This window comes from Sycon ciliatum, chromosome 1 (genome assembly GCF_964019385.1).
Source record: "Sycon ciliatum chromosome 1, ocSycCili1.1, whole genome shotgun sequence".
Classification (NCBI taxonomy): domain Eukaryota; kingdom Metazoa; phylum Porifera; class Calcarea; order Leucosolenida; family Sycettidae; genus Sycon; species Sycon ciliatum.
Genome location: NC_088643.1, coordinates 68937804 through 68953678, shown reverse-complemented (window position 1 = coordinate 68953678; position 15875 = coordinate 68937804). Strand labels below are relative to the sequence as shown.

General features: G+C 49.5%; 1 protein-coding gene across 2 annotated transcripts in view; it reads right to left on the bottom strand.

Moving 5' to 3' along the window:
• LOC135805114 (integrin beta-1-A-like) overlaps positions 1-15875 on the bottom strand; it is an 84247-nt gene that overhangs the window by 53609 nt on the left and 14763 nt on the right. For both annotated transcript variants that reach the window (XM_065319114.1, XM_065319113.1), the window contains exons 8-10: positions 10729-10861; positions 7490-7585; positions 47-139 (exon numbers count right to left, since the gene is read on the bottom strand). In XM_065319114.1, coding sequence (XP_065175186.1) covers positions 47-139; positions 7490-7585; positions 10729-10861 — 322 coding nt within the window. The remainder of the gene's footprint in view (positions 1-46; positions 140-7489; positions 7586-10728; positions 10862-15875) is intronic.

Genomic DNA, 15875 nt, shown 5'->3' with positions numbered 1-15875 from the left:
GGCTACATTGAACGTATAATTGATGATACATTCTGAAATGACCTACCACGCCATCTCCTTGTGAATGGAAACGTCCATTAGTCGCGACAATGACTAGGCGGATAGATTCGCCCAGCTGGAATCGTGACCACCCGATATCCTGTAGCCAAGCATTTACAGAAAGAAAGAAAGTCATTGGGAACCACTTCCACAACCATACTTCCACAACCATTAAAATAATAATGATGATAATACTACTCGGCAGCTATCATGCGTACAGTCCTTGATTTGCAAGACAAGTTAGAAATGGAGCTGCTAGGCTGCACCCCCACCCACATGTGTTACTTAGGTATTAGAGGGTTTGCATAACGGTTTTAGAAGAGTTTTTGTTGCCTTTGAACTTTGAAGTTAGTTGTAAACTGGACCGAGGAGTCTTGTGTGTCTTGGTTGACGACAGAGAGTCGTTACATGGTGTCAGAAGTGGGGCTGTAGTCTAGTCCGTGCGAAGGGAAAAGAGGTGATGGCTCGTTTCCAGCCTCCTTCCGCGCTGGATTTCAGCTCACCAGACCAGTGGCAGGCGTGGAAGCTGCGTTTCGGAAGATTTCGTGCTGCAACGAAACTGACCGCCGATTCGGAGGAGACGCAAGTGGCCACCCTGCTCTATGCGCTCGGACCCAGCGCCGACTCGGTCTTTGACTTTCAACTGGGCCTCTCTGCAGATGAGAAGAAGAAATACGACGACGTGGTCAAGGCCTTCGATGGGCACTTCCGTCCGTCTACCAATATCGTCCACGAACGTTCGAAATTCGAACAAATTGTCCAACAACCAAGCCAAACCGTGGAAGAGTTTGTCCGTCAGCTGTACAAAGCCGCCGAGTACTGTGATTTCGCTGGCACCAAGGACGACAGGATCCGGGATCGCTTTGTCGCACACATGATGGACACGCGCGTCAGCCGCGGAATCCCAATGAAGGAAGATTCGGAGCAGACTCTCTCCAAAGTTCTCGCCTTCGCACGGCAGGCTGAAGCTGTCCAGCAACAAGTCGCGACCCAGGCCCGCAGTGGCCAGAACTCTGCCACACTCGACTCCTCAGCGTCAGCCGTCGGAGCGCACGGACGTGGCAAGTCCAGATTCGAGTCAGCCTCTGCCCACTCGACCTCGTCGAAGTGCCAGAATTGTGGTGGCGCTCGCCACGAACATCGCGATCAGTGTCCTGCGAGCGGCCGGACCTGTGCGGCCTGCGAAAAGCGCAATCACTTCACGTGAGTGTGCCGCTCGAAGCCTGCCACCAGTAGTGCTGCTGCAGCCACTCAGGAGCCCAACCACGGAGGCAGCCATGAATCACACTCGGATCAATCCACATCGCTGTTTGTGGGCAGCACTACAGGCACTTCAGCCAGTGCCCCATGGATGGCCAACCTCTCAATAGGCACCAGCAACGTGCCTTTCAAGCTGGACACAGGTGGTGATGTCTCCACCATGGCTGTGGAGTGTTACAATACACTGCAGCCGAAGCCATCTCTGTCTGCCCCCACTGCAAGCCTGAAGGGAGGTGACGACGACCAGCCCCTGATGACTGTCACGCTGGGTCAGTGGGTGGGTGTCCAGGCACACTGCACTCACAAACACTGCCAGTCCCCCCCCCACTAGCAGTCCACTAGCATACCCATCGTGCTGTGCTGGAAGACGTGCAAGCACCAGCTTGCTCAGTCGTTCTGCCTGCACAACATTGGGTCTTGTCCAGCGCCTGGACACGGTACACAGTCCAACGTCAACACCCTTGGTGCAGTGCATGGTGGGTCCGCCAGTCACGATTCACTTGAAGCCGGATGCCACCCCGTATCACTGCGTCGCACCCCGGCGAGTGCCGCACCACCTGTTCGGCAAGGTCCGGGAGGAACTGAATCGCATACGGGAGGGGGACATCATCGAGAAGGCGGAAGAGCCAACCGACTGGTGTTTCCCCATGGTGCCAGTCCTCAAGCCCACTGGCAAAGTACGCGTGTGTGTCGATTTGAAACGCCTAAACGCGTCCGTGAAGCGCGAGACGTACCAGCTGCCAACCATTGATGACACACTGTCGCGTTCACTGTTCACGACCCTGGACACAGCGAATGGGTTTTGGCAGATCCCATTGGATCCGGAGACAGCCCGCCTGACAACCTTCATCACTCCATTCGGACGGTTTTACTTCAAGCGGCTGCTGTTCGGCATTACATCGGCCCCGGAGATCTTTCAGCGTCGCGTCTCCAACCTTCTGGACCACCTGCCAGGAGTCACCGTTTACATGGATGACATCATTGTGTCTGGTACGACGATGGAAGAGCATGACCGCCACCTGGCGGCCGTTCTAGCTGTGTTGCGCGAGGCGAACGTGACGCTCAACAAAGACAAGTGTTGCTTCCGCCAGAGCCAAGTGACCTTCCTCGGCCACATTGTCACGGCCGGTGGGGTCCTACCGAATCCAGCACGAGTCTCCGCCCTGCAGAACCTGCCGGCACCGACGAACTTGACGGAGCTACGACGAATCCTTGGAATGTTCAACTTCCTGTCACGTTTTATCCCAAATCTGTCGGACGTCAACACACCACTACGCTGTCTACTACGTGACGACACCGCATGGCAATGGTCGCCAGTCCAGCAAGCAGCGCTGGATTCCCTGAAGCAGCTTGCATCCACAGCTCCGTGCCTGGTGTACTTTGACACATCCCGCCCCACAATTGTCAGTGCCGATGCCAGCAGCTATGGGTTGGGCGCGGTTTTACTACAACAGCACGGCTCTGAGACCCGAGCTGTCGCTTACGCGTCGAGAAGCCTCACCGACACTGAGCGCGAATATGCACAGATCGAGAAGGAGTGTCTTGCTGTAGTCTGGGCCTGTGAGAGATTTTACAGCTATGTCTATGGGTGTCCATCTCTCACTGTGCAAACCGATCACAAGCCGCTCATTCCCCTCATCAACACGAGAGACCTCAACCGTGTGCCTCTACGATGCCAGCGTCTGTTTATGCGCCTCCTGGCCTACGCACCGACAGCCGTCTATGTACCCGGTAAGGAGCTCGTTGTCGCGGATGCACTCTCCCGTGCTCCGGAAGTACACAGCGTTGAGCCGACACTGCAGGAAGAGATCCAAGTCAATATCTCTGCCGTCATCAGCGAGATCGCGTCCGACCGGAAGTCTGCTGAAATCGCCACCGCTACTGCACAAGACGATACCCTGAGTAAGGTGCTGCGCTACATCCGCCAGGGCTGGCCATCAACGCCACAAGCCGCCGAGGACGACGTCAAGCCCTACTACAACGAACGTCACCTCCTGTCCTGCGAACGAGATGTCATCTACCACGGCTTCCGCATCGTCACACCCCCTTCGCTGCAAGCCGAGATGCTGGAGAAGCTGCACAAAGGACACCAGGGTGCTACCAAGTGCAAGGCTCGGGCACGCAACTCGATTTGCTGGCCCGGCCTCGCAGGGCAGATCGACAACATGATTGCCACATGCGAAACATGCCTGAAGTACCGCCCTCAGCCGACCGAGCCCCTTCAGCCCATCGAGCGTCCACCGTTGCCTTGGCAAACCATTGGTGCTGACCTGATGGAGCACGATGGTACAACTTACCTAGTAGTTGTCGACTACCTATCTCGCTACCTCGAAGTCATTCCACTCACCGCCACTACGTCTGTTGCAGTAGTCAAGCACCTGCATCGCATCTTTGCTGCACATGGTTTCCCGTCTACCATTGTGAGCGACTGTTCCTGCCTGATGGTTGAACTTGTGAACAAGATCGACATTGTTTTGAATTTGTTGTGGACTTTGTCTTTGCTATTTTCGTTCTGTCTATTCTCTCACCTTTCTTCTCTCTCATGTCTTCTGTAGAACTGCTTTCCAGTCTGTCTCTCTCTTCTCTCTACTCTTCATCATTAGAACGTTCTCTTCTCCATTTCTTCGTTCTTGTACTTCTCTAAACTTCTCTACTCTCTTTTCTCTTCGTTTGAATTTCCTTGAACATGACGTGAACATGTGTTTTTTGCGCTTTGAACAGTCTTGATTTTCTTTTATGTTTTTTGCCAAATGTACAGTGAACTGTGCGCTGTGTGTGTACAATGCGGCGCGGCTAGCGATGCGCTTTCTTTGGTACAGGCTTTTTCTGTTGTGTCCGTGATCTATGGCTTTCGCTTTCTTGCAGTTTTCACCGCTTCGCTGCAATAGTTGCTGTTTCCTTGAAGGCGAACTGCGATGCCTCCATTTTCGTAGATGGTCTTGGTGCGCGAGGCGCTGAGCGGACCTCGTGGCTTTTTGTTTAGTTTCTTTTTCAGAGTTTTTCAGATTTGTTGTTGTTTGTGAATACACTTTATACAGTCTTCAAGCGAGCAGTAGTTTTCGATGTGTGGTCGTGACTTGGGTTGTCCGTATTGCCCTGAACAGCGACAATGGCCCGCAGTTCTCTGGAGAAGTGTTCGCAACCTTCTGCTCAACATACAACATGTCACACCGTACATCTAGCCCGAAGTACCCACAGTCTAATGGCGAGGCTGAGCGTGCCGTCCGCACTGCCAAGAATCTCCTTCAGAAGTCTGACAATCTACACGATGCCCTTCTGACATATCGTTCAACGCCTCTCGCCAATGGCTATTCCCCGTGTCAGCTGCTATATGGTCGCCAGCTGCGCACAGGATTGCCATCGACTACCGATTAGCTACAACCTCAGTGGCCTGACCTAACGACCGTCTGTGACACCGAGTCACATGCTCAGGAGCAGCATTTCGACAAGCGACATGCTGCCAAGCCTCTGCCTCAACTCATTCCACGTGACCGAGTGTGGATCACAGATCTTGAGAGGGAAGGTATTGTGCTGGAGCAAGTCTCTAACCGATCATACAGCGTGAAGGCTGGACCGTCAACTCTACGCCGCAACCGCCGACACCTCGTCTGCCTGCCGCGGCTGGAGACCGATGGCGCCGTTGATGTGGCCTATGGTACTACACAACCGGCCGCGCTGCTTTCTCCTGTGCCAAGCCGCTCCGCACGTGAAACCCGTCCACCAGACCGACTGATTGGGTCCTGCTAACACTGCCTCACATTACTGTCGATACGCATCATGCTCTTACCTGCCCAATATGATGTGCATGTGAAGTAGTTTCAGTCCTCTCTCATTTCTGTCCTCTCGTCCATCTTGTTTTCTATCTCAGAGGGGAGGTGTTGTGGATGTACAATCCATATTAGTGCTTGACCTTCCTGTGCATTCATACGTTATTGCCAATCATGTCTGTGTGCGTACCCTCGAGCGTGCTCTCTACTTGCACGTGCAATATCCCAGCATGAATGATGTACGCACTGCCCTGCTGTTCTCTCTCACTGCTTTATCATGGGTGGTTCATGTGTTCTTGAAGTTAGTTGTAAACTGGACCGAGTCTTGTGTGTCTTGGTTGACGACAGAGAGTAGTTACATCCACTAAATGAGTGATCTATGGGCCAAATTTTGGAGCTCTGGGCACCTTCCAAGATGGTAAAAAGAATGCTCGAAATCATGGGTGAAGGTCAACAAAAATGATCAGCAAAAAAGGAAAAATGGAACGCAGTTACAGGTGGCTCTAAAATGGAGTGGTTGAGAATAATTTAGCATATTTATAGTGTTCAGGGAAGCACAGAGTACTATAGTTAAAATAATAGGGTAACATTGTTGCCTGCACTTTCTGCTATGAGCTTGAAAACTCAATCCCTGTCATATGCAGGTCTAGTGTTGGATGCAGACTTGTCAGATAGAAAGAAGCCAAACAACTGACGTTTTACATGGCTGGGAGGAATCTACAATACGAGATATGCATGCTGGGCCAAGCCAGATACATCCACCAAGCATGTCTTGCTCTACTTCACACAGCAGCTCGTAGATACATGCATTATACTGTGACAAATTTCATGCGCACAGCAAGCATGCAAGTATACTTGCAACAATTTTATTCACAAAGCATCTTGTACCATTCAACTCGGATGGTGAGCCAATTAAATTATGGTGAAAAAGGAGAAGGACAAAATGTTACGAGTTATGACTAACTAACGTGCTCTTCTTCGTTGCGCTTTCCTTCCCTTCTTGGGCCTTTCCGAACCTGAGCCTTCCAAGTTGGAAGGTTGTTGGTTTGCGCCTTGGAAAAGTGTTGGAGTTAGGTGTCAGGTCGCCGAATGTCTCAGTACTCCTTGTCAGTTTTGTGCCATTTTGTCGCACTCGCTGACTGTATAAGATCTGGTTACTGTAAATATACAAATTTTCGGTAGCTATTTAATTTCGGCTATATTCGGCACCGACCCAAAATGCCTAAATTAAAACGCCGATGAAATTTTTCACAGCATCTGTCGCACTATACCATGCCCTCTACCCCACGCCGAAAATAAATCACCGCCGAAATGTCAAAAATCGTGAAGTGCCGAAATTTTGCAGCGCCGAAATTTTGTATATTTACAGTACGTTGGTGGACAGTTAGTCATAACACGTAACATTTCGTCCTTCTCCTTTTTCACCATCTTGTATCAAGAAAGGTTTAGTTCATTCAGGGCTGTCCCCGTATCTCACCAACTTATCCAGCTGCGGATAGTTGCCACGGATTACTAAAGCTCATTCTGCACTCTCAGCGCTGCTGTCCGCGTCGCCACTTCGTGTCACGGATCTCTCAAATTCATCGTCTGCGCTGCCTCCGCTGATGGCTTGTCATCTGAGTGAAACTTCGTCGCTTTCACCTGATTCTTCTTGCTAGCATGCTGTGGACTATGGCAGGCAGCGGAGTATCTCTGGAGATCCAGCTGCCAAATATTTCTAGCCACTCGTGCTCCATCAAGAATTTGTGACGGGATCTTTCCGCCAAGAAATTATTTTGTTTCGCTCTCTTTCGAGCACATGATTTCGCAGGTGCTACCCAGAGCTCAAACGCCTCAATGGCGGCTGAAAACGTCTACCTGGACGTCCTAAGTGCTTGGCGGATACACTACAATGGCGACGACTACAAATTATAGTGAAGCCACCAGGAAGAAGGCACTTTCAAAGCGATAGCGCAAGAAGTCTTTTTGCTTTGATCGCGGTGACTAAAAACGACATCGGTTCGGTTTTTCGCAAATATTGGCATTTTGAAAAATCGCCAGGACCCGGGTTCTTGCTGCCGATGCCTCATGTGTAGATTGTCAAAGACCCGACCTGAGTCTACAACTCCCAAAACAATCGACATTTGTGTGGAAACAAAGGCCATAGACATCGATGACTCCATTGGTCATGCTCCGCTCAGGGCCAACGGCAGCATCGCTCCCACAAGCGCTGCCAGATGCCTCTATGTTCGTGCGCAATTCAATGGATGTGTGGCCGGTCAAGGGTTAGAGTGCGCTTATACTCAGGAAAATGCGGTATATACTTAAAATGGACTGCAGTACCTCTTGGTCCTGAACACAGGGTTTAGACCAAGCCAGCGTGCCTTCATTTACACATACTCACAATTGACCCCCGTTCTAGACTATCACACCATACTACACACCTGCAGGCAGACTGACGATTGCAGCAACGCATCCAGCATTCCTTTCCTGACATCAGATACATACTTGTTGGCCAGCAAGGTGCGATTGATGGCACTCTGGTAGAACAAAGAAACACATAGCAGTGACACAACTATCAAACAACAGAAGGAGAATACGATACGTTAAAAAAGACATGCACCAGCCCGTGATATAAGATTGCCATGACCGGCCCAATTCTAGAAGGGCCTTTATACATCGAAGGGTCCTAACTAAGATACCAACAACTCGTAGAACTCAAATGTAGTTGTGACGAAACAGAAGCGTGGAACAACAGATGAGTAGCGAGAAAAGGTCTTTAGCCAAATAAGACACCCAGTGATTTGGCAGGGCATCGCACGCATACCAAATGCAGGACCAGTGCACGCAATACAGGCAGTGCACTTCTCAAGCGCGAGCTCTAGTTCCTGAACCGCAACGATCAATCACTGCTTTGGTCGCGTACTCATGCACACGGTGAAAAAATGATTCCTTGCTAATCTGTTTCATCTGTTTGATGGAAAGTTGTAGACGGGAAATTTTCTGCTAGCGTTCTCGCTCCACATATACAGGCACACACAGAGACATAGACAGCAATAGCGACAACACACAAAGTGAAGGGTAGTTGGCCGCAGCCAGATGCAGAAGGGTAGTTGGCCGCAGCCAGATGTGAACCGGATAACGAGTGAGGTATGGAAGCAAGGACTGAGAACAGAGTGTCTAAGATAGAGTAGGCGTGCCAGTGGATAGCAGAAATAGGCCATGATGCAGAACCACTTGGGACCGTCAGATTAATCTTCCTGGATCGAGCCAGCCGGGAAAAAACCCTCGCGCCGACGGACGCAGTTGTGAGGGAAAAAACCGGGTGTATATCCCCAATGGCGACATTCCCCAAACTGTCTTCGTCTAGTCGCGTGCATGTGTGATATGACCATGTGCGATGTTGTAGAGGAGAGTCCTTTTGTCAGTCTTCTGGTTCGTCTCTTTGAATGTAGTCTGCTTTTCCGTCATATCAATACAATAAGGCCAAAACAAAAAATAGGCTTGTTTCCGGTCGGCAACCCCTCAAAAAGGAGACGCGGTCAGCCGGAATGAAACTTTTTTTGGATACTTTTTTTGGTTCCTCAATCGTTGTGGTATTGACGGACAAGAGCACCTACACATGTACATTGTACATATATCATGGCAAGGATCAATGTCAAAGTTGACTGACTCACTGCTCTTGTACAGCATGTGGTGTATTCCTGTTTTCGTACATCCTGAGAAATCAAGCAAACAGTTCGAGTCCTTCCAGCTCCGTTATTCTAGCCCGTATCGACCCCGGAGGTTTTCGAGCCGACAGCTGAGTATCTCTGCTACCTTGTAGGTGTTTCGATTGTGGAATTCGGTTGAGATTTGACTGAGTTATGACTCGTTGAGTGCACTTGCACACATGGCATTGTCACCGTTTGTATACATTTGGGACCAAAAAAAGTTTCAGAATTTGGGAAAAAGTGGCCCGGTCGGCCGACCGGAAACAAGGTCATTATTTGTTTTGGCCTAATGTAAACAAACTAGTCTTGTCCTGTGTGTCCTGCGTCCCGGGGAACGGAATGGCTGGGATTCCGTTACAACGTAACAACCCATGCATGTACACATGTCGTGTACACACATGTGTACTCGAAGTAGCCAAATCGCCGGGTAGATTCTTTTCGAGCTTCCATGTGTCTTTCGTCTTAGGAGAGTCTCTTCGAGTTCTGAAGAAGTAATCGTCTGCTCACATCCTCTGCGCAGTTTTTATTGCCAGTTTTACCATCCCCTATTGAGACATTTTGTTGGTACAGGTAGACTCCCTCCAATTCGAACCTCAAATTGCCAGGCCCCAACTTCGAACTATCCGGAACTTCTAAATATCCAAGTGCAGTCTCATGTACTGATAGTCTGATACCGGTATGTACGTCAAAATGCTCAAAATTGCATACTGACTGTTTTTGCACATTTATTTGCATCAACGAAACATATGTCGTCATGAACAACGAAATCAGTTCATTTCATCAAAACACTGGATCGACACAAAGTGTTTGGACATTATCTTCATCTTCTACGAAGTTCTAGTGAAGCAGTTTTCAATCACTGCAGCTGTCCTGAAACAATTTTAACGAAAAAGAACAGCGCTGCCTTCTCTGCGGCATGAAAGCCCGTCGGAGAGCAGCACGCCATTCTGAAAAACGGAAGTGGAGCATAGGGATAGACAATATTTACGACTTCCAATTGTTGTTCAGTCCCAAACTTCTCTGCGCGTGAGCTGGAGCGGCATGACAAGCCACTGAGATTCGCGAAGGGAGCCAGCCACCTGGAAAAAGTCGTCCTCTCAATCAAATCTTCGCACTTTGCCTTGCACAGGCTTGAATCAAATTTCGAGAGAATGTGGGTTTCTTCAACGCTATTGTCGATCCTGGAGCAGACCAGGGATCAATTTTTGAATTACTCTTGGCTAGAGAAGGAGAAAACTTGAACTTCGAATTACGAGTAGAGCAACTCCATCTCACTTCGAAATAAGCGCTCGAAGGACATAGTCACTGTGCTGTAAACTGCTCTTCTGTGCGAAGACTGAGTTCGAGTTATCCAGCGGGCGCACTTTTCATACTTCGAATTATGCATTCAAATTTGACTTGAAGTGACTTGCAGAAGATCGGTTCGACGAAAAAGTTCGAATTACACGGAATGTTCGAATTAGAGGGAGTCTATCTGTAATACCCATTCAACTTAGTCGTTGTGCCAGGCAGTGTTTCAAGAATAGTATCAACGTTACGTTCATGGCAGCGTACCGTAAGAGATGAAGCCTTCGGTTCATTGAACGCTTCATCGGCCTGGTCTCCAACTTATCACAAAGGTTCAGCCAGAAGTAAATGCAAGGAGACACTTTCTACAAGTAGCGGGCAGCGATCAAAAAGTGAGAATAAAACAGAAACCCTTCGCTGTTAAATGTATCTGATCCAGGTTAGTAACTTTGCTCTTGCCACATGGGTGAGTACACGCCAAAAGCGGTGATTGATCGCTGCGGTTCAGGAATAAGAGCTTGCACTTGTGAAATGCACGGATCACGCATTCAGTACGCGTGCTATGCCCCGCCAAGTCACAGCGGGTCTTATTCGGCAACAGACCAATCACGCACACACTATGGAATATAATTATTTCACTGCGCGACCAGTTGCATATTATTTAATTGCCTTTCTGAACTTACTGAAAACGCAGCAACATCGTTGGTAACGTCGAGCTCATGAACAAAAGAATTTGGGTTAGGATCACAATTAGTCTGACCATCTTCAAGAAGACCGCACCGGCTAATTGCAGCGTTGATAACTTGATGCAATACACTAGAGAGCAGAGCAAAAACAACAAAATAAAAACAAGCAAACAACAGCGGTGCGAAGATGAGTCCAATGCAATTCGTAATAACTAATAACCCATTTCCGTGACCAAGAGCACTCCACACATAACATTAACTTTAAAAAAAGAAAGAACACAATGTACTAACATAGACGGGCATTTACACCATACTGATCTCAATCCAAGCATTCTGCTCTGCACATGCTGCTGTCGTACAGCACAATGACCAATCTTTTTGAACCCACCACCCGTACAGTATTTCCTGAGATTGGTCCCAGACCGAAAATAAGTGCTGCCTGTAAAAGGCCCAGCGGTTGAGAGTTGGCTGGAGCCTTAGAATCCCGGCCAAACTGACTCCTGCAGGGTGTTTATTGTTAGGGGTGAAACGGGTAAATCATTACGCTATCCAGCTATCGAGCGAGCTATCCAGTACTTGCTAGTAATGGAATGCACTGTACATGACAATGTGGGGTTAATGTGGGCTTAATGTGGGCTTAATGTGGGCTTAATGTGGGGTTAATGCAGTTAACCCTTGTTAGCGCTCATCACAGACTCCCACTGCTCATTTCCTCATGTTCCTTATAAGTTATACATAGGCATGTCCTTTTTTTTACCTTCGGCACCTGCGTACATGTGCAACGTATGCACTGCCGTACACGTCTGCAGGTGCACACTGCACTCACTGGGCAACCCGATACGCCTGCTCCATGCAGCGTGCAGCACGCAGTTACCGTATAAGGTACACAGGGCCGTGCGCCTGTCCCAGCTCCGGGTCACACTTACAGCTCAGCACGCATGCAGGTAAAAGGTTTCACAGAACTGTGCGCCTGTCCTGGCTCCGGCTTGCACTTACAGCTCAGCGATCAGAAATAAATTTTCTATTACAGCAGTTTGGAGAGCTCAAACTGTTTAGTTGTTGTTTTCTGCTTCTTGCTCCGCAGTAGCGGTTGGCTTGTGAATTCTTTTCCCACCATCCCACCTGTTTCAGTCAACTCGTCACTCAGTTCACACCAGCCAACACGGTTCAATCCAACAATGGGATTAATCAATACATGCAATAAGAATAAATACAAGGAAAACGGTTCGGGATAATAAATTAGGACACTATGTATCTGGCCGCCATTCTCGGGCTCTCTCGACCTCCTCGACCTTGCGCCAGGATCCGTCAATATCTACAATCACTACAACAAGTATCACGTGAGACCTACGTCACTGGTAGACTGCATGGTACTACCCAGCGCTAGGGATAGGGCATGCCAAGTATGTGGCGAATGCGTACAGAAGGAACACAGTGCAGGTAGGTCTAGGATGCTTCTAGCATATCAGCAGATTACTGAAAGCGTTACTGAAAGCGCATCAATGACAGAGACAAAACATACATTACAACAAGAGTCATGCAACTATCAGCCATAGTTCAGTGGGACTACCACACCACCCTTACCACTATCTATAACTAGGACCTCACTACTGGTCCACTCTTCACAATAAACACAGGGTGCTGGCGCAACTCTTAATCTTTTGAGCACACGTGACGTTCTGGCACGTCATGACCACTGCCACTGTGACACGCGTGACGTTCTAGAACGTCACGAGTCAGTGCGGAACTACATCGATACCGCGTTTCTTCCGTGGCGTGGCGTCGAGCTGTACCGCTGCACAGAGGACTCCTAGGATGTACGAGTACAGTAACAAAAAAATGCGAGTCGCTCCGTACGTTTGACCTGGAGTTACATGCGCGTGCATACATTTCAAAATACCAATTTCGCGTAAACCTACCTTAAAAAAACGGTCATAACTTTTGTAATCTTTGTTGTATTTCCAAAACAAAAACAGTTCTGTGCTCAGGATACATGAAAGATTCGTTTGAAATCAAGTTTGCTCACATAGAGTGAATTAAAATTTTTTACTGCGTGGCAGAGGTTTTCAATGGGCCCGGGCTCAAAAGGTTAACGGCAGTGGATTAACTCGTTCAATCACTCCGTGCTCTATGTTGAGCCAACACACGCGCTCTATGTTCAGCCAACACACGCGCTCTCTGTTGAGCCAACACACGCGCTCTATGTTGAGCCACCATACGCGCTCTATGTTGAGCCACTCACTCTCTCGCTCTCTATGTTGAGCCACTCACTCTCTCGCTCTCTATGTTGAGCCACTCACTCTCTCGCTCTCTATGTTGAGCCACTCACTCTCTCGTGCTCTATGTTGAGCCACTCTCTTTCTCTCTCGTGCTCTATGTTGAGCCTCTCTCTCTCTCTCTCTCTCTCTCTCTCTCTCTCTCTCTCTCTCTCTCTCTCTCTCTCTCTCTCTCTCTCTCTCTCTCTCTCTCTCTCTCTCTCTCTCTCTCTCTCTCTCTCTCTCTCTCTCTCTCTCTCTCTCTCTCTCTCTCTCTCTCTCTCTCTCTCTCTCTCTCTCTGTCTCTCTCTCTCTCTGTCTCTCTCTCTCTCTGTCTCTCTCTCTCTCTGTCTCTCTCTCTCTCTGTCTCTCTCTCTCTCTGTCTCTCTCTCTCTCTGTCTCTCTCTGTCTCTCTCTGTCTCTCTCTGTCTCTCTCTGTCTCTCTCTCTGTCTCTCTCTCTGTCTCTCTCTCTGTCTCTCTCTCTGTCTCTCTCTCTGTCTCTCTCTCTGTCTCTCTCTCTGTCTCTCTCTCTGTCTCTCTCTCTGTCTCTCTCTCTGTCTCTCTCTCTGTCTCTCTCTCTGTCTCTCTCTCTGTCTCTCTCTCTGTCTCTCTCTCTGTCTCTCTCTCTGTCTCTCTCTCTGTCTCTCTCTCTGTCTCTCTCTCTGTCTCTCTCTCTGTCTCTCTCTCTGTCTCTCTCTCTGTCTCTCTCTCTGTCTCTCTCTCTCTCTCTCTCTCTCTCTCTCTCTCTCTCTCGTGCTCTATGGTGAGCCACATTGCCTCACTCGCAGCCAGCACCCGTATAACTCCAAACTCTGTGCCCTGTGTGTTGGTGTACTTCATAGCGGTATAGCATGTGCATGTGCATGTGGAATGTGGGCTAATGTGAACTAGCAAACAAGTATAGTGCACAAGGGAAACACATCACATTTCAACTGATGTAGCTTTGCAAATGCAAAAAGTTTCCACACACACAACCGATAAACGTGGGTAAAACCCATTTCACAAGCAATGGAAAATTGTGTAGTGAATTGGGAATTGTATAAGGAGTTGGAGGTGACATATAACTATGTCTAGCCCTCGCGATATACGCGATTTCATGCTCGAACACAGCATTTTTAGAGTTCAATATTCTAATGAAGCTGTACTTGATGCAGCTCATCCAAGGCCCTTTCAGGCCTATTTTCATGGAGAACAAACCCAAACAGGGTTATGCAGAACGGACAATGCAAACTCCAGAGTGGAAATACTGGTTCACCAGGTATATACAGGACCTTTGGAAAGGAAAAAAGGGTCCGAGAAAACCCCAAATATGTATATGTATGCTGAGGGCAAGCTGGTAAGTGTAGGGGCGACCCTGTCGCAGGAACGTGTTCTTCAAACACAGCAGGTGACGATAGTGAAGTGGGGCAGAAGCCACGGAACCATGGTGGACACCATCATGCCCACAATCGACGCAATATCCCGAAGAGATACGGTGTGAGCAGTCAGCAGACGTGCACAGTGTTCCTGAAGCTTGGATGCTTTCGTGTCTGGCAATGATAACTCCATGGTGACGGAGTTGACCTGAATACGCAGGTACTGTATCTGCCTGGTTGGAATCAGATGCAACTTCTTCCAGTCGATGTCGAACCCAAGACCGATCAGCAGATGAAGAATGGTGGCAACATGGCGAAACAGGTCGGACGTTGTCCGTGCCATGATTAATAAGTCGTCAAGGTAAATCACCAGTCGCATGCCGAGCGAACGTGCCATCGTCACCAGAGGATGCAGATTCTTGGTGAAGACTCTGGGAGCACTGCTGGCCAAACGGTAGACAGTTAAACCGGTAAAGCTGGCGATGTCACCGGAACTGGAGAAAACGACGAGACGATCGAGCCACTGGAAAGGAGAAATAAGCATCTCTCAAGTCTATCTTGATCATCACATCTCCGGGCTGCAGGAGATCCGCCACTGTCCTCAATGACTCCATCTTGAAGTGGTGATACTGCAGACAGTCGTTCAGGACTCGGAGGTTGATAATCGGCCGGATTTTGATGGAATCCGCCTTCGGCACAGCGAAAAATGGACTGAAAAATCCCTTTTTCTCGCTCTGGAATCTGCGTAATGGCGCCCTTGGCAACTACCTCGCACACCTCCTCATCTAGCTTTTGAGTCAGAGAGGCGTCCAACCGGTGAGGATGTGGTACGGACGGGTGAGTCGGAGGAGACAGCAGATCCAGGCGGTAACCAAAGACGGTCTCCAGCACCCAAGGGTCCGTCGTCAGAGTGTGCCATGATGCCTGAAAGTACTGGAGCTGACCCGCTTGAGGGAGAGTGGACAGCTTGGAATGAGGTGGAAGCGGGAGATGAAGTAGCAGCATAGTGTAGGAAGGAATAAAATGACGGAAATCGTCCGCGGAACAAGCTGAATGAGGATGGAAATCGGGGCTCATCCCGATCCCCGGCCGAGACGCTACTGCCTCTGCGGCTCGTGGTGTGTCTGCGACCGCTGTCGGAAGTGGCGGGGTGTGGTGCCGGCTCCGCGACCCGAACCCCGGTAGCGATCTGTGCCGCGGTAGTAGTTGCGGCTGGGGCCGGGAGCCTCCCGAACAGGAGACTTAGCAGAGGCAGAAGCCGGTGCACTGGACGAGCGGACTGGGTGCGAGGAACTGAAGCGAGAGTCTCTAAACGGGCACTTGCGGCGATTCAGAAAAGAGCTCAGCTCCTGAAAGGCTTTCGCCTCCTTGGCCTGCGATCGCATTGACTTCAGGAACTCTTGACCAAAGAGTTTGGAGCCGGAAACAGACAAATCTGCTGATTGTAGAACAGACACAGCGGCTGGCTCATGTTGCCGGAGCAGTTCGTAACAGCGCTCCCGTGAAATACGTTCATTGACGTGACCCACTAGC